Source organism: Plasmodium sp. gorilla clade G2 (assembly GCF_900097015.1).
Source record: "Plasmodium sp. gorilla clade G2 genome assembly, chromosome: 1".
Classification (NCBI taxonomy): Eukaryota; Apicomplexa; class Aconoidasida; order Haemosporida; family Plasmodiidae; genus Plasmodium; species Plasmodium adleri (nom. inval.).
Window position 1 is genome coordinate 407,501 of NC_041693.1, and position 19,290 is coordinate 426,790.

A 19,290-nucleotide genomic window follows, 5' to 3' on the forward strand; every position below is an offset into this window, starting at 1 on the left:
TTTGATTTTTAAGGTCATATAAATATATATATATATATATATTTTTTTTTTAATTAATTTTTTTTTTTTTTTTTTTTTTTTGGAAAAGAAAAAAATAATGTTACAATTTATTTTCATTTTTTTTTTTTTTTAAATAATACAAAAAATAAAAAAAAATAAAAAATAAAAATAAAGTATTTTCACAAAATAATTTGACTGGAGCTTTTGGAGAGGGAAAAAAAATACTAAAATAATAATAATAATAAAATGATCCACATATTATATTAAAATATATAATAGTATATTTTTAATATTAAAAAAAAGTAAAATAAAAAAAAATATAAATTTCGTTTATTTAAAATTATATATATATATATATTTATTTATTTTTATTTTTCCTTTTATTTTCCTATTATTTTTATTTTTTAATTACAAAAGTGAGAAAAATAAAATATACACTGTTATATAAAAGTAATGAAACTTTTTTGATTTTTTTGAAAATGATGAAGGCGCAATAAATACTTGAAATTTTTTTTAGGGATAATAAAAATATGTATTATTAAATAATAAATGAAAAATTGATATTTAGATTATTATAATTGTTATATATATATATATATATATATATATATATATATATATATATTTTGGTGGGTTGCATATGAATGAATTGGTTCATATAATAAAATATGAAATGATAATATATTAAAAACATTTCTTTATTTATATATATGTATGTATTTGTTGTACACATATGTATATTTATTTATATGCTAAACCTATCTATGAAAGAAAAAACCATATTTTTCACATATATTTTTATATTAGAAAACAGTGAAAACTATATAGTTGTTTATTATATTATTCTTTAAGTGTAAATAAAATATATCATTTACCAAATTAATTTTTTTCTTTTTTTGGTGTACATATTGTAATAGACAATAATAAAAAAAAAAAAATTTATTTATATTTGTAAAATATTACCTCCAAACAAAACAGAAACTATATATATATATATATATATATATATATATATTTATTTATTTATTTAATATATATTATTTATTTTGTTTTGTTCATTTTTGTGAATTATGTTTTTAAGAAAGGAAAAAACTTGGGATACTGTTTTTTTTTTTCTGAACAATTCAGGGAAATTATATCATAAATATGATAGTAACATTTAATTTTTAAAGTTTTACAAAATATTATATAAATATAGCTAGCTGTATATCCTAAATAAAAAAAGTTTATATTTTCCACATGAATAAATATATTACATATATAGGTATATATGTTGATACGAATTGAAAAAATATATATTTCTTTTTTATTATAATAATCGTATGTGATCTAGCCAAATATGAAATGAAAAATATTTCTGAACTGTTCATAAATTTTAAGACAAAAAAAAAAAAATATATATATATATATATATATATTAATCTCAATTTAATTTATTATATAAAAAAATATATCATGTAAACCTTCCATTTTATATGTATTAATTTTTTTTTTAATTATTCTATCATAATACATATTACCATATATATATATATTATTTAAAAAAAAAAAAAGTTTCTTTTTAAACCATATTTATTAAATAACAAAAGATTGTTTCTAAAAGACATTTAATTGGTATATTTTTCAACATGATCATATTAAGAATAATATGTATTGTACTTGTGTGATAAGCTTTTATAAATTGCAATTATTAATTATAATAGATAATATATAATATATAATATATTATTGTTTTATATTGTAGAACCTTTCTGTATATAAATATAAAGTATATTATGCATATGTTCATTCTCATAGAGTACATAAAATTCAATATTTTCTTATGAAGAAGTAAATGCATTAGCAAATTAAGAAAATATATTTGATGAAAATTATATAAATATTTGTAAACATTTTACAAAATTTTGTTGGTTGTATATCAAATGATAATGTAGAGAAATATGCTGAAAATGAATGTACTCAAAGGAAAATAGAAGAAAAAAAAAAAAAAAAAAAAATGTGTTTCTCTTTAGAGCTACAGTTCATTAAAAATATGATTCAAAATGTATTCATACGTTTTGAAGGGTTTTATTATGTAATATGTATTTATATTTGGAGGATAATATAAAATTTAATTATGAAAATGAATGTCCTAGTTAAATATTTAAAAACATATTTCCAAAAATGTGTAGAAATATAATTGTCTAGCATATTAAATAATAATAAAAATAAAAAAAAAAAAAAAGACATAAAAGCTAATAAAATTAATGGATATATTATATTTATATAAAAAATGTGTTAATAATAATTAATGATGACACAATTTTTTTTTTTTAAATTATATTTATTGTTAATATTGTTTTATCCTTTTATGAGTTTTTTTTTTTTTTTTGTTACTACTACAAGGGAAATACATTTAAAATAAAAATATATATATATATATATTTTACGATATAGGAAAATTTTATGTGTATATACAAACACAAAATGAACATAGTCAATATGTGAGTATTATATATATATATATGAAAATATTTATATTTTTTCTTCCTTTTTATATATAAGTGTATAATTAAAAGGATCTTGTAAAGATAAAATATTTTTTGTCTTTTAAAAAAAGAAAAAAATATATGAAAAAAGAAAACATTTAATCATACATACATAAATATATATATATATATTTAATACTATTATTTTTTCATTTCATTTTTTATGTGAGAAAATGGAATTTTTATAAACATATAATGCAGTATTCCGTCATATATTTATAATATAATATAATATAATATTTATTTATGCATGCATGAATAATTTTTACTTTGAAAAATAGGGTATAATAAATATTTTTCCTTATTTCCTGCTCCTTTGGTTATTCTAATTATCATGTTAACATATAAATAAATATATATATATATATATATATATTTTTCTATATGTTGGAAAAATATATGATGATATTGTTATATTAAAATTTTTTTTTTTTTTTTTTTTTTTTTTTTTTTTTTTTTTTTTGAATTATCATAATGCACATATTTTTGAATACACAATATGAAAGAAAGAAGATACAATAGCATATATAAAAAAGATGACAAAATGGAGGCCTTTAGAAATAATAACAAAAATAAGATACACTTTATAAGAGTATCATTAATGAATTGCTTAAGTGTAATTATTTTTATTATATTATATATTATCTCTTTGGTAAACAAAAAAAAAAAAATAAAGGAACATATATATATGTGTATATAGATTTATATTTACGTATAAATTATTTTTATATCCTTGCAGGATGTATTTTTTTATAAGACCAACTCTTTTGATTTCTCTTTACACGCACCAATAGTTTATTCTAATGGAACATTCAATAGAATTTTATATACTGCTGAAAAAAAGAGGGTTAACAGAAGGGTACATATACAAACACAAAGAGAACCACAAAATTCTAATTATAAAGAGTCTATGAAAAATTATCTAAAATGTTTAAAAACTGCCCCATATATCGATGATCCAAAATATGGAGCCTTAATATCCGAAGAGGAAGAAAGAGAAATGAAATTAATAAAAAAGATGGAACTTGAAGAACTAGAAAAAAGAGATGAACTAATGGAAAAAAGAAGACTTAGAAGAATAGAGAGGATGAAGAAAAAGGAAGAAGAGGAAAGAATAAAAGAAGAGGAGAATAGAAAAAAAGAAGAAGAGAAAAGAATAAAAGAAGAAGAAGAAAGGTTGAAAGAAGAAGAGAAAAGGTTAAAAGAAGAAGAAGAAAAAAGACTAATGGAAGAAGAACAGGAAAGACTAAAAGAAGAAGAAAATGAAAGATTAAAAATGCTAGAAGAAGATAAATTGTATATGGAAAGAGAAGAACAAAACAAAAAAATAAAATTAAAAGTAGATGAAGAGGTAGAAACATTTGAAAGATTGAAATCAAAAAATATGGATGAAAAAGAAAAAGTAGAAGAAAAGGAGGATTCTGTAGAAATGAAAAAAGAGAAAGTAGAAGAACAAAAGGATACCGAAGAAGTGAGAGAAGAAGTGTCAGAAGATAAAGAAGATACTGAAGAAGTAGGAAAAGAGGAGGTGTCAGAACATAAAGAGGATACTGAAGAAGTAGGAGAAGGCGAGGCATCAGAAAATAAAGAGGATACTGAAGAAGTAGGAGAAGGAGAAGTATCAGAAGATAAAGGGAATACCGAAGAAGTAGGAGAAGGCGAGGCATCAGAAAATAAAGAAGATACTGAAGAAGTAGGAGAAGGCGAGGCATCAGAAAATAAAGAAGATAATGAAGAAGTAGGAGAAGGAGAAGTATCAGAAGATAAAGGGAATACCGAAGAAGTAGGAAAAGAGGAGGCATCAGAAAATAAAGAAGATACTGAAGAAGTAGGAGAAGGCGAGGCATCAGAAAATAAAGAAGATAATGAAGAAGTAGGAGAAGGAGAGGCATCAGAAAATAAAGAAGATACTGAAGAAGTAGGAGAAGGCGAGGCATCAGAAAATAAAGAGGATACTGAAGAAGTAGGAGAAGGAGAAGTATCAGAAGATAAAGGGAATACCGAAGAAGTAGGAGAAGGCGAGGCATCAGAAAATAAAGAAGATACTGAAGAAGTAGGAGAAGGCGAGGCATCAGAAAATAAAGAAGATAATGAAGAAGTAGGAGAAGGAGAAGAGTCAGAAAATAAAGAAGATAATGAAGAAGTAGGAGAAGGAGAAGAGTCAGAAGACAAAGGGGATACCGAAGAAGTAGGAAAAGAGGAGGCATCAGAAGATAAAGAAGATAATGAAGAAGTAGGAGAAGGAGAAGTATCAGAAGACAAAGGGGATAATGAAGAAGTAGGAGAAGAGGAGGCATCAGAAGACAAAGGGGACAATGAAGAAGTAGGAGAAGGCGAGGTATCAGAAGATATAGGAAATGCTGAAGAGTATATAAGGGGTAAAGAAGAAGTAAAGGAACCAGAAGTAGGAAATGATATCGGAGAAGAAAATAAAGAAAATTATATAAAAAATTTAGATGTGCAAGATAATTTATATGAAATTAATGTTTTAAATGGAGGCGATATAATATCCTTTTTAGAAAATAAAAATAAACTTATACAAAATGAAGGAGAAGATGATGATGATGTAAATAATAATATAGTTCATGATATTACTGATAATGTTTGGAATAGTACAATATATGATGATAATAATAATAATAGTAAGACAAATAGTAGTTCAGAAGAAGATATTTTGGATGATAAAAAATTAGATGATAATACAAGAAAAAATATGAGAAAAAATTATTATGAAATTTTAAATGTAAAAGAAGATTCCGATATAAATGAAATTAGAAGAAAGTTTTATAATTTATCTTTAAAATATTATCCAAAAATGGATAATGATAAGAATTTAGTGTTGAATAATAAATTTGAGAATATAAGTGAGGCATATCAAATATTGGGTTATGAGAATAGAAGAAAATTATATGATTCTGGTGAATTCGATGAAATAGATAAAATGATTATTATTGACCCACTTATATTTTTTAATTTAATATTTACATCTGATATGATGTATGAATATACTGGAAATAGTCAAGTATCTTCTTTTGTTAATTTATTTTTTGAGAAAAATATTTCTATTGAAGATTTGACTTATTATGTTGGTGAGATTATGAACGAAATGATTGAAGGACAAACAATACGAGAAGAGAAAGTAGCTGAATTATTAAAAGAAAAATTAGATTTATATATAGATAATGAAGATGAATGGGAGAAATTAATGGAAAATGAAATAAGCATGTTATTAAAATCTTCATTTTCTAATTTCATATTAGAATCTATAGGTTGGACATATGAAAATGTTTCTAATATTTTTTTGGAAGAAAAAGAAAATTCTGATCGAAATAAAAAAGATATATATATAAAAGAAGCTAATGAAAGAATGATTAGAAATTCCATTATTTTGAGACAATGTAAAAGTCGTTTTTTATCTATAATAACAAATTATTATCCTTTTAAAGAACAAAATAATCCTTTTATAAAGAAGGCACAATATGTATCCTCATCTAATTATATATTGAATGATATAAAAAATACGGATTATACAATGGATAATATACATAGAGCCCTCGATGATTTATACAATGAACATATATCAATTTTATTAGAGGAAGAAAAAAAAGAAATACTAGAAGAAATATTAAGGAATATATTAAAAATTATTTTGTGTGATATTGAAACAACAGTAAGAAGATCAGCACAAATAGTATTACAAAATGTAGAAGGAGATAAAAATTTGATGTTTAAAAGAGCTAAAGGATTACAATCATTGGGTAAAATGATATTACAGAAGGTTAATTGAGGATATATATAAACACACACATATAAATACATACATATATATATATATATATATAAAGGATTAATAAAAAAATTAAATTAAATTAAATTATATTAAACAAAAAATGTACATATAAATGAATATATTATTATTTTATTATTATATATTTTTTTAAATAATATTATACATAATATTTTTTCACAATTTAATCATAGAAACACACACATACACATACATACATACGTACATACATATAGAAATGTTTTAATTTTAAATTTATATTTATAATTTTTTTTTTATTTTTTTATTATATAAACATAAAAGTGAACAATTTTTTCATTTTTATAACAATTTAAATATTATAACATTGAGGATATATATAATTATGTATTTTGGCTAGCCAGCTAGCTGTTTTATTATTTAAAAAAAAAAAAAAAAAAAAATTATGTCATACAGTGGCTAATTTTATTATACTATTATGAAAAATAATAATAACAATTGGATGAATAATAAATTTATAATAATAAATGGACATAAATAAATGTATAAAAATTAATAACATTATATATATAAAGAAAAAAAGTATATTATATATCTTAACATTAGATTAAATATATAACAAAATATTTATTATATTATTTGCTTTTTTTGTTGAAATAGTTTTTACAAGTTTTTTGAAATTCTTTAAAATTTATTTTCTTTTCTGGAAAAAAGCGAGAAAATATATATAGATCATAAAATTTGAAATAATATATATCAGAAGAAAAAAAGAAATTCCGGATAATTAATACGAAATGATAGTTACGAACATTGTAAAGATTAATAATAAGGTTATTGAAACAATCGAAATATTATTCCCTAAATTTTTTATTTTTAAATATTTTATATCATTTTGCATTAAGAAGATACATTAAATAAGTATCCATATATTCTTTACATTCTTCGTTTTGACTGTATATTTTTTATGTTCATTAATTGATTGATTTATTTTTTTTTATATCATCACCATATATATATATATATATATTAATGTGAGGTTTTTAATTTTTTTTTTTTTCTTGAGTTATATTCATATTATTTATTAAATTAACTAGAAATGAAATATGAGGATCAAGATTTTTTGTTTTACTATCTTTATCTCTTTTATCTTTTAACAATATATTAAAGTATTTACGTATCATTTTTTTTTTTTGAACTATCATTATGAATTATATCTCTTCATTGTGGTATAATAATTTGTATGTTTCAATTTGTATTTCTTTCTATAAATGAATATATATATATATACACACAAATATATATATTATTATTATATGTTATTTATTATCATATTATACATAAGTATATTACTATATTATATTTTGCATGCGTTATTCTTATTTTTTTTTTCGTTTTACTATAAATAATAAAAAATGTTCATAAGGAATATTAAAAATAACAATTTTGTTCTTATATTATAATAAAACAGAACTATTATATATATATATATATATATATATATATATATATATTTTATTTTGAATTTATAAAAGAAATATAAGATAAAAGAGAAAACATATATCTTTATTGTAATATAACCTATTATGTTAAATTCCAAAAAATAAGAAAAAATTATATTACACATGTTTATTATTAGTACTATTACTTGAATAATATATTATTATGAAATATAATTAATCTGTATAATTATATTTACAATATTGATATATAAGAATAAAATTATAGATCAATGATATATAATATTATATTATATATGTGTATTTTTTTTTTTTTTTTTTTTTTTTATGAAGTATAAAAAAATGTAATGACAAATAAACATATATAAATATTTTATTATATTAATATTTGGGTTAGTATCGATATACGTAGTAAAAGAAACATGGTATATATAATAATATATATATAATTATATATTACGTGTAAATATTTATTAATAACAAAAAAAAATGCACCTTTTTATTATATTAGTCATAAAAAAGATACAAAATAAATTAAACGTGTGTGTCCTAATAAGATATATAAAGAAATATATATATATATATATATACATATACATATATATCTTTTTTTTCATTTTAATTTTTTTTTTGACTCATGTTCTGTGTAAATTTTTTCTCCTTTATATTTAGTCATAAAATTTATAGTCCTAGAAATATAAGGAAGAGTCCAAGTTCCTATAGGTGGAAAGGCTACAGTCATAGTTGATAAAACACTTATAGGAACAAATTCTGGTGAAAAAATACTTCCATTTTTAAGATGATTATTTACTAATAAATCTGAATGTACATCATCTAACATATTCAAAATGAATTTAAGTTTTTTAAAAAATGATTTATTTTCTTCATCAACTGATGGGTCTGTAAATTCATAATATTCTTTTATGCTATCTTCTAGTGAATTATGATGTTCTAGTACATCATCCATATGGTCGTCCATATGGTCATCTATATGGTCTTCTATATGGTCTTCTATATGGTCTTCTATATGGTCTTCTATATGGTCTTCTATATGGTCTTCTATATGGTCTTCTATATGGTCTTCTATATGGTCTTCTAAATGATTTTCTATTTTATTTTCCATATTCTTTTCTGTCTCATTTTCCTTATTATTATCATTATCTTCTTTTGTATTGTCCTTTTTTTTTTCTTTCTGTTCTTTCTTTTTTTCCTCTAATTTTTCTTCTCTTTTTTGTGGATTTTTATTTCCACTGAATATTGACGTATTCATATATTTAATGTCACATTGTTTATAATTTTCTGTTAGTGTTCTTGTTTTTATATATTTTGTTATGATCGATTTGTTCAATTTATCTTGACGGCTTTTCTCTAATATATTCTAAGAAAAAAAAAAAAAAAAAATAAAATATATATATTGATATATATATATATATATTTATTTATTTATTTATTACCTTTTGTGAATATTTAAATATTAAGAGAAAACATATGAAAAAATTAAAAAGTGACACAAAATATTTCATTATGTATATTGTATATTAATACATTTAAATTAATATAATATGATATATAAATGTGATCATTTTATAAAATATAAATATGTGTAAAGAAAAAAAAAAAAAAAAAAAAAAAAAAAAAGGGATCTAGAAAATATATGTTTGTTTTTATAAAATAAGCATGCTTTATATTGAATTTTATTATTATATATATGGAGAAAGGATTTAATTTTTTTTTTTTTTAGACTTGCACAATTATTTTTATAATTTGGATGATATAAAATTATAATATATTTATAATTATAACACCATTTTAAAATAAATAAATAAATATATATATTACACAATCCACATTAATATTTTTAATATTATAATTTTTTCATTTTAATGTAATATTATATTTTATAAAAAATATTTTTTATAATTACTATGTCATTATAAATATTATTTTTTTTAGAATGTTTATTTTTTATATTGTAATATAGATTATATATCTTTTATTTATATGTGCCTTTTTTTTTTTTTTTTTTTTTGCCCTTATAAATATCTAAAAGTTAATATAAAAATGAATAAATAAATAAATATATATATATATATATATATATATATATATATATATATATATATATATATATATTTATTTTATTAATAAAATGTGAATAATTTCACAAGCCTTTTAGAGATAGATACCTAAGGAAATTATATATACTATTGCCTATATATTATAATATATATTGTAATTATTTTTTTTTATAATAATAAAAGGTAGAAATATATATATATATAAACATAGAATTTTATTATATATGTGAAAATTATTGAGATTTTTTTTTTTTTTTTTTTTTATATATATATATATATATATATTTCTTTTTTGTAAAATCATTTTAATTTAAAAAAAAAAAAAAAAATTAATAGATCCTAAAAAAAAGTAGGTACCTATTTTTTATTATATGATTAGAATTAAAAGGTATAATAAAATGAAATATATATTAAAAAAAAAGTAATAATAATAATAATACATTAAATATATATAGTATTATGTTTTTATAAAAGAATAATCAATTATTTCATTTTTTATTTATAATGATATATCTAATGGATTATTAAATAATAGTTATTTTATTTTTTTTATAATACATTTTAAATGAAGTGTGATTAAAATAATAAAAAATAATTTAATATGACTTTTTTTTATGTAAGAATATTAAATGTTGCAATAGTAATATGCTTATGTTTATTCAATTATAAAGTAAAAAAATAAAAAATAAATATATACACATATATATATATATATAAAATATAAATATTATACATAAATACACACACACACACACATAAATAAATATATATATATGTATATTTATTTTTTTTATTTTTTTTTTATTTTTTCATATCCATTTTATAATATTGACAAAAAAAAATATATTCTCTGCATACACATTTTAATTATAGGATAATGCTACTCAATGGAAGAAAGAAAAAAAATGTTGTAAAAATAATTTAAACTTTTTATCATTTAAGAGATGCTTATTACAACATGTAGTTGAAGAGAATATTGAAAGGAAAGGCACATCTCGTGTTTTATTAAAAGAGAAAAAAAATGAACAGGGAAAAAGAAAAAAAATAAAAAAGACCAAGAGTATTAAACCAAAAAATGAAAAAAAAAATAATAAAAATAATATTGTGTTAAAAAATTTAAGTGATAAAAAAGATGACAATATTTCAAATAATAAACAGATGGAAGAAAATAATATAATATGTAAAGATATAAATTCAAACGAAATAAATGACAATCAAAAGGTTCAAGAAATAAAAGAAAAATTAGTAAAGGGTTTATTGGAAAATAAAAACAAAGAAATAATTAAACAAATAGAAATAATTAATTCAGATGGTACTATGACAAAAATTAAAAATTCACTATATAGTTTAATATTTAAAGGGGCTAATTTTTGGAAGGGTCTATCAATATATTTAGGTACATTATCAGGTGCTGCAATAGGTCAAATGATTTTAATATTAATTTTTAAACTTTCTACAATTCCTGTATGGAGTGCTTTGATACCATATTCTTTTGTTCCTTCCTTGATTGCATTTAGTAGTTTTATAGGTTTAATAATATTAACCATTATAGGTGTTCTTTTTCTTCTCATGTGGTTGTGGCCATCAAGAGGGAAATTAATGGGTCATAATAATAGAGAAAATAAAAGTGATACATAAAAATAAAGTATATTTATATAAATGATTTTAATATGTTTTTTTTTTTTTTTCTTTTTTTTTTGTTTGTTTGTTACAATATGGAATTATTTAATTTGTTAAAAAAAAAAAAAAAAAAAAAAAAAAATTTAATAAACATCACAACTAAATGGCTATTATGATGTTATAATTTTGTTCTTACATAATATATATATAAATCATATATATAAATCATATATATAAATCATATATATATATATATATATATATATATATATATATATATATATATACAATATGTGTTATTATTATTTATATATGTGTGTTCCATAATTCTCCCTCTCCCCAGAAAGCCAAAACTATAACAAAATCAAAATAGGTACACACATATTAATATATATATATATATATTGTGGTATATATTATTTAATAGTGCTTCTTAATTAAATCATAATAATTTTATATTAACATAAAATGAGTAAATATATAAACCAATTTTTTTTTTTATTAATATTATAAATTAGCTCATTATATTAAGAGCTATCTATGTTATAATATAAAAATGTATAAAATATTATTTTAGTGAGTATATATGTAACACAAAAAAATAAAAAATAAAATAAAATAGAAATAAAAAAAAAAACAAAAAAAAAAAACAATAATTAAAAAATAATATCAAATTAATGATATATACAAATGTGTATATAATAAAAAGGTAATTATACACACACACACACATATATATATATATATATATATATATATGTTACTAATTTAATTTATTCATTTTGACCTGTAGATATAAACAATATTAACCTATTAATATTAATTTATAAAAACAATATTATATAATTATCATTTTACACCATAAAGTTCTTTTTTATCATCTGTTATATGTAATATATCGTTTTGATTTTTCTTCTTTTCATGATTAATTGCATAGAAATTTAATCTATTAGATATACGAGAAAAGAGGGGTAAAGAAAAAGGGAAAAAAGCCATAAAATGTATTACAATATTTTCTGTAATTAATTTTAATGATGGTGAATCTTTTTTTTGAACATTATAATCTATCATTTTATCTATAAAAAAGTCATCAAAGATATCAAGAAAGCACTTAATTTTATCAAATCGTGATAAAACTTTTCCTTCATTTAAATGTGCTTCTTCTTTTCTTTTTTTAAATATTAAATCTTCTAAATTTTTAGGTTTTGACATTAAACTGTCTTTTATATTGTCTTTATTATTTATCTCTTTTTTTATATTGTTTTTATTTTGATTATCATTTTGTTTAATATTTTTGGGTCTTAAATTTGAAGTATTTCGACTTGCACGATTTAAATCGGAATAATCATTATCGACATGAATATCTGACAGTGATCTATTTTGTAATTTATTAAATGATTCATTTGTAAAAATATATTGATCATAAGAGTAGTTTGTATGGTTATTCTAAAATAAAAAATAAAAATATATTATATATATATGTATAATATTAATGTAATATATATAAATATGCTGCTCCTTATAAAAAAATTAGAATATTTTCATTTTTTTTTACATTTTATATTTCACCTTATTATTAATACATATAAATATAATTAAAAGGGCAAGTAATATATATTTATATATTTTATTGAATATATTGTAATTTATCGATTTATTCATGTTTTCATTTTTTGAATTATCATGTATATAATTAGGATTCCTCTTATGAGTTATTTTATATTTTGTGCTACAACCATTTTTAATAAGCATTGTTTTTTTTTTCCTTCAATTGATATAAAATTATTCAATTATGAAAAAAATATGTAATAAAAAAAAAAAAAAAAAAAAAAAAAAAAACATACCAATTTTAAAACATATATATATATATATATATATATAATAACTAATGATTTAATACATTTTAAGATTAATATTTTAAATTTATTTATACATTTAATTCAATATGTTTTCTGCTTAGGTCTTTAAAAAAAAAGTATAAATGTATATAAAATATATATCTTATTTAAGTAAGAAAATAAAAATATATAGAGAATATATTATAATATACACATATATATATAATATATATTTATTATTAATGCATTTTTTGAATGTGTATAGTTTTATTTTGATTATATAGAAAATTAAAAATGTATTATAAATAAACATATTTTAAATAATTAACTATTTTTTTTTTATAAAATTAAAATAATAATAATGATATTTATTTTTTTTTAATACATCATTTTATGTTCTATGATATATTACTCTAACTATGGAGTAACGTTTAAATGTCAAATGATTATATGTAAATATATATATTAAAATTTTTTTTTTTTTTTTTTTTCATATTATTTTAATATTTAAATGATGTGATAAATCTAATATATGTAATTAAATATATATTTTTGATTATGTTAAAATATATGGTTTTATTATAAATAGTATTTTTAATATTAAAATTTTTTAGTGTATTTAAAATTTATATTGAGTTCTAAGGATTAATAAGAGAGATGAACAGAAATAAAAAATTAATATATATTAAAAAATATAGTAATTTATATAACATAATATATTATAAGATTTTTTCCTATATTTTTTTTAAGAGTGTAAAAATAATATATATTATTAATATATAATGAAAATACATTCTTACATAAAGGAATTTATTATGGTATAATCATTTTTAGGTTATTTTTGTTTTTCCATCTATTTAATAATATTAAAGAAAAAAAAAAAAAAAAAAAAAAAAAAAAAAGTATAGATTATTATGAATACACACGTTATTAAAAGTTTATATTTAATGCATTTGTGTTTAGGATGTATAATATTCTTACAAAGTCAATATATTAATAATATTATTGAATAATTAAAGAAATCATTTTATCAATTATTTATATAGAAAATAATAAAATTAATTGATTAATTTATTTTATATAAATATATAAGTGTTAAAAGTTTATCAAATAAAAAAAAATAAAATAAAACTATTGTTATTATTGTATATTTCGAAATGTATATTATTTAATATATTAAATATCATAAATATATATATATATATATATTTATATATATTTCTTATAGTTACATGAATTTAATATTATTCACACAATTTATTATGAGGAGTATAACGTAAAAATGTTATTCCTTTCTTTTAAGTTATTTATATTTATTATAGTATTAAATATAATTTTGGTTTTCAATAAGGTAAGATAAAAAGGAAATGAAAAAAAAAAAAAGAAAATTTATCCATTGATATATATATATATTAATAATATATTTTAATTAATATATGAAAAAATCCTTTTACATATATTTTTATATTTCTTTTTATAGTGTGTGTTTATATAATATGTTCTAAAATATTACAAATAAATATATATTTTTTATTTTTAGTGCATCATAAATGTTTACTTATATGTATAATATTTTTATATTTACTTTATAGAATAATAATGTTATAAATATATTCGAAAATAATTTTAATAATAATAATAATAAACAACTTCATATAAGGATTAATAAATCTTTAGCAGAATATATTAAAGATGAAAACAAAACTTATGAGTCAAACGAATTTGATTTGTTATATGAAGAATTGGTAAAAGAAAAATTAAAAAATTATAAAAGATTAATGGATCTTAGAAAGAAGGATAAGAATTATGAAAAAAAAAGACGAAGAGATAAAAAGTGGCAAGATAAAGTTGTGAAGAGAAAAATGAAACAGTATTATGTATTAAGAGATATATTAAATTATGAAAATAATAAATATGCTATGAGAAAAACATCGATAATTTCGAATAATGATAGTAAAAATATTAAGGCAAAATTATACGAAAATATATTTAAAGGTAATAGTTTCTGGAAACGTCTTGGGATTTTTTTAAAATTGCTAGGTATATGGGCAGCACAATATAATATTTTTGTTATTATTAGTTCTTTAGTTTATCTTTTGGCATATATTGCCCCTGATAGTTTTTTATCTACCTTTTTGATAGTTTTTTCTGGTATTTATGGAGGTTTAATATTTTTAATAATTATTACAGTTGTAGTAGTTCTATTACTTGTTGTTTGGTTGTGGCCAAAGGATGATAAAAATATAATAAATAAAAAACTGGAGCATAATTAAATAAATAAATCATGTTTATTTTAAGAAAATATTATATATTATTTTGATCAGTATTTTTAATGGATTGAATTATATCATAATATTAACATAAAAAAAAAAATATATATATAATTTACAACCATAATTTGTTTTTATATATTCTTTTTTATTTATTTTATGTTGTGTAATTTATATTATATATAAATAAATACAAATTTGTATTATTTTACTAAATGTTATTCCTTTTTTTTTTGTATTTTTTGTATTTTATTTTATTTTTTTTTTAATATTTTGCTTTATCTAACAAAATTAATAACTACATTTGTATTTATTTGTATAACTATTAATTGTTTTTGTTTAAAATAAATAAATAAATATATATATTTTAAATATTATAAAATAAATAATGATCACGTTTATATATTTTATTTGGTATACACTATTGAATAAAATTATATTCTTCATAACTATAGTTGATCATAGAATTTTTAAATAAAAATATATACAAATTTATAAAGACAAAAAGGTATGTATTATATATACACATATAATTATATATTCTTTTTTTTTCCATTGTCAGTAATATATATATTTATATGTATTGTGTAAGATATGTTATATTTTTTGACAATATATTCTTATATTCTTATATTTTTGAATATTTAATCTCATTCTTATAAATAAAATTTGTCAATAAATTAAAATGTTTATTATATATATATTATTGAAATTATAATGTACTAATTATAAAAAAAAAAAAAAAAGAAAAGTAACAAAACAAAACAGAAAAGAACAATTATGAATTTTATATAAATATAAGAAATAGAATGTTTTATTAAATAAGATAAACTTATGGTATATTATAAAATACACTAATATAAATTGAATGTCACACGAAAAAAGTCATAAATATATATATATATATATATATATATATTTATTTAGATATTAAAGTTACAAAAAATATAAATACCATTTATCTTCTTATCAATAAAATTTACTGACATGAATTTTATTCTTTTTAAATGTATCACAATTTAATAAAACTAAAACATAAATAAGAATGGAAATTAAAATGGTATATAAAGTGATGTAAACAATGATATAAATAAGTCACTAATATATATATATATATATATAATTATTTATAATTGTTGCTAAATATACAATATAAATATTATATGTATTCTTTTTTTTCTCAATTACTGTATAATATATATATATATATATATATGTTAAAAATATTGTATAAAATATAGTGGGAGAATTTATTTGTATGTATATTTATTGTCCTAATATATCATATGTTTTTCTTTATTTTTTTCTTTTTTTGTTTCTTTTTTTTTCTTTTCTTTTTTTAATAAAATAATTTTATTTTTATTAGAAGCAGTAGATTATTCTGTATTAATCATTTTTTGGTTTTTTCTATAGATATAATATATGACATAAAAAACTAGAGAAAACTCAGTAAAAATGATAAATAAAGGTATTTTACCAATATTTTTTATATTTTTGCAATGTGATGTTTTATGTGATTTCTGAAGCAATGATTTATTATTTTTTCCATTTTTCCATTCTTTGTTCTCTGTTTGATTAAAAGATTTTTGTAGGAATTCATCACTTAATGCACAATCAGATAATGTTTCATGATATTCTGTAGCATGTTCATGTGATTTGTTATTTATTGGATGTGTTAGTAAATTTCCGTGTGAATGTGTTTTTAATATATCTGTTTCATGTGATTCGGTTAGTAATCTCTTATATACTGCATTTTTAATATCAACTGTGTTTGTTTTATTATGAGATATTTGTTTAAGAGAGAACTATAATATAAAAAAGAAAATAATACATATAAATATAAATATATAAATATAAATATATATATATAAATATATATATATATATATATATTAATAATTTTTTTATGCTCCTTTATTTTTTTTTTTTCTAACCTTATGTGTGATTATTAAAATACATAGTAAAATAGAAAACAAAGATATTTTAAAATAATTACAGGACATTATTTCCTTTTTATTTTAATATATTATTTTTATAATTTGTTTTTAAGTAAAAAAAAATATATATATATATATATATATATATATATATATATGTTACAATATATGTTTAATATTTTTATTACACAATTTTAATTATGATGTATTATTTTTAAAATGATAGATTACACAAAATTTATATGAATAGATTTATTAAATAATATTATAATTTATTTTACATTATTGAAATATTTATTAAATCTTTTTTTTTTTTTTTTTTTTTTTAAATAAAAAATTATAATATTATTAAATATATTAAAATATTATAATGGATTTTATTTATTTAATTTGTATCAATATATATATTAATTTATATATATATATATATATATATATATATATTTAATATATCCTTTTTATATAATTTGAATAATAGTAAAAAAGTTTATGTTCGTTGTTTTTTTGTATAAACATTATTTTAAGTAACTAGATATTACAACAAAGGAAAATATAAATATAATCAAATTATATAGTGCACCTTATTTTTAAAGTGAAATATATATAAATATATATATATATATATAAATATATATATATATATTTTTATTTTACAAAAAAAATTCTTATTATCCATTTATAGATATAATTACTCATTACACAATTTTAATTATACTCAGATATCTAAATTATAAAATATTTATTCCCTAAAATATAATAATAAATATATAGATATAACAATATATTTATATTATAAATATATTATTATTAGAGTTAGTGAATAAATATAATTTGAGTTAAAATGAAATTAAATAGAAATAATTTTTTTATAATAATAATAATTTTTTTTTTTTTTTTTTCATAGTATATAACTTAATTCTTTCAAAAATAGTAGTACTATATTATTAATTACTTATAAGAACGATAAGTGTTCCACTTAAAAATTAAAAAAAATATAATACAATAATATTAAATAATTTTTTATTAAAGGGGAATATAAAATATAAATATATTATATATAAAATAATATATATGTTTCTTTTATATAATATATATATATTTTTTAATTATAAATAATTTAAAATTGTTATAATATTATATATATATAAGAAAAATAACTTATACATAAGTATATTTATTTGATGTATCATATACGTATGTAATATATAATATGTTATATAAAATAATAAAAACGAGTAACCTTTTTTTTTTTTTTTTTTATTATGATTTTTAAAATTATTATTATTAAGTCTATATATGAATATTAATTTTTTTTTTTTTTTTTTTTTGGGTGAAGTGATATTAAACACATAAAATAATTAATGACACACACATATATATAGATATATTTATTTATTTTAGTCCACATGTTAAAGAACAGTAATAAAATATTAATAGTCATTTAATTGTTTTTATAATTATATTTTCTTTCTCTTTTTTGTTTGATATAGATATAAAGTATCAATAAGTTAATTCATATATATAATAATATAAGTATTTGGAGAATCAATAAATATATAAAAGGTATATATATATATATATATATATATTTAGGATTATTTAAGGCTATATTATTTTGGTGAATATATTAATATAATGTTTAAAATATATTATACTCTTATTAGTAGTACATTTGTAGTGGCATATATATATATTGAAGTTAATATAATATATGAAGTACTTTTTAAAATTACTATTTTTTTTTTTTTTTTTTTTGTTACAACTATAAAAATAATACATCTGTATAAATAATTAAA

The 19,290-nt window shown here is 17.5% G+C and overlaps 6 protein-coding genes across 6 annotated transcripts; 3 read left to right on the forward strand and 3 right to left on the reverse strand.

Moving 5' to 3' along the window:
• Positions 1–3,027: 3,027 nt before the first annotated feature.
• Positions 3,028–6,315, forward strand: PADL01_0111500 (exported protein family 1, putative; the record flags this gene model as incomplete). Its single annotated transcript, XM_028680737.1, has 2 exons — positions 3,028–3,180; positions 3,268–6,315. The coding sequence occupies 2 exons, from the start codon at positions 3,028–3,030 to the stop codon at positions 6,313–6,315; spliced, it is 3,201 nt and encodes a 1,066-aa protein (XP_028536231.1).
• Positions 6,316–8,364: 2,049 nt separating this feature from the next.
• Positions 8,365–9,274, reverse strand: PADL01_0111600 (exported protein family 3 Plasmodium exported, putative; the record flags this gene model as incomplete). Its single annotated transcript, XM_028680748.1, has 2 exons — positions 8,365–9,129; positions 9,206–9,274. 2 exons carry the CDS (start codon positions 9,272–9,274, stop codon positions 8,365–8,367), a joined length of 834 nt encoding a protein of 277 aa, XP_028536232.1.
• A 1,156-nt stretch (positions 9,275–10,430) lies between these two features.
• Positions 10,431–11,467, forward strand: PADL01_0111700 (exported protein family 4 Plasmodium exported, putative; the record flags this gene model as incomplete). Its single annotated transcript, XM_028680759.1, has 2 exons — positions 10,431–10,469; positions 10,703–11,467. 2 exons carry the CDS (start codon positions 10,431–10,433, stop codon positions 11,465–11,467), a joined length of 804 nt encoding a protein of 267 aa, XP_028536233.1.
• Positions 11,468–12,298: 831 nt separating this feature from the next.
• Positions 12,299–13,201, reverse strand: PADL01_0111800 (Plasmodium exported protein, unknown function; the record flags this gene model as incomplete). The annotated part of the gene is made up of 2 exons (XM_028680770.1): positions 12,299–12,895; positions 13,019–13,201. The coding sequence occupies 2 exons, from the start codon at positions 13,199–13,201 to the stop codon at positions 12,299–12,301; spliced, it is 780 nt and encodes a 259-aa protein (XP_028536234.1).
• Positions 13,202–14,569: 1,368 nt separating this feature from the next.
• Positions 14,570–15,560, forward strand: PADL01_0111900 (Plasmodium exported protein, unknown function; the record flags this gene model as incomplete). Its single annotated transcript, XM_028680782.1, has 2 exons — positions 14,570–14,638; positions 14,880–15,560. The coding sequence occupies 2 exons, from the start codon at positions 14,570–14,572 to the stop codon at positions 15,558–15,560; spliced, it is 750 nt and encodes a 249-aa protein (XP_028536235.1).
• A 1,373-nt stretch (positions 15,561–16,933) lies between these two features.
• On the reverse strand, positions 16,934–17,560 carry PADL01_0112000 (Plasmodium exported protein (hyp10), unknown function; the record flags this gene model as incomplete). The annotated part of the gene is made up of 2 exons (XM_028680793.1): positions 16,934–17,362; positions 17,492–17,560. 2 exons carry the CDS (start codon positions 17,558–17,560, stop codon positions 16,934–16,936), a joined length of 498 nt encoding a protein of 165 aa, XP_028536236.1.
• Positions 17,561–19,290: the final 1,730 nt, after the last annotated feature.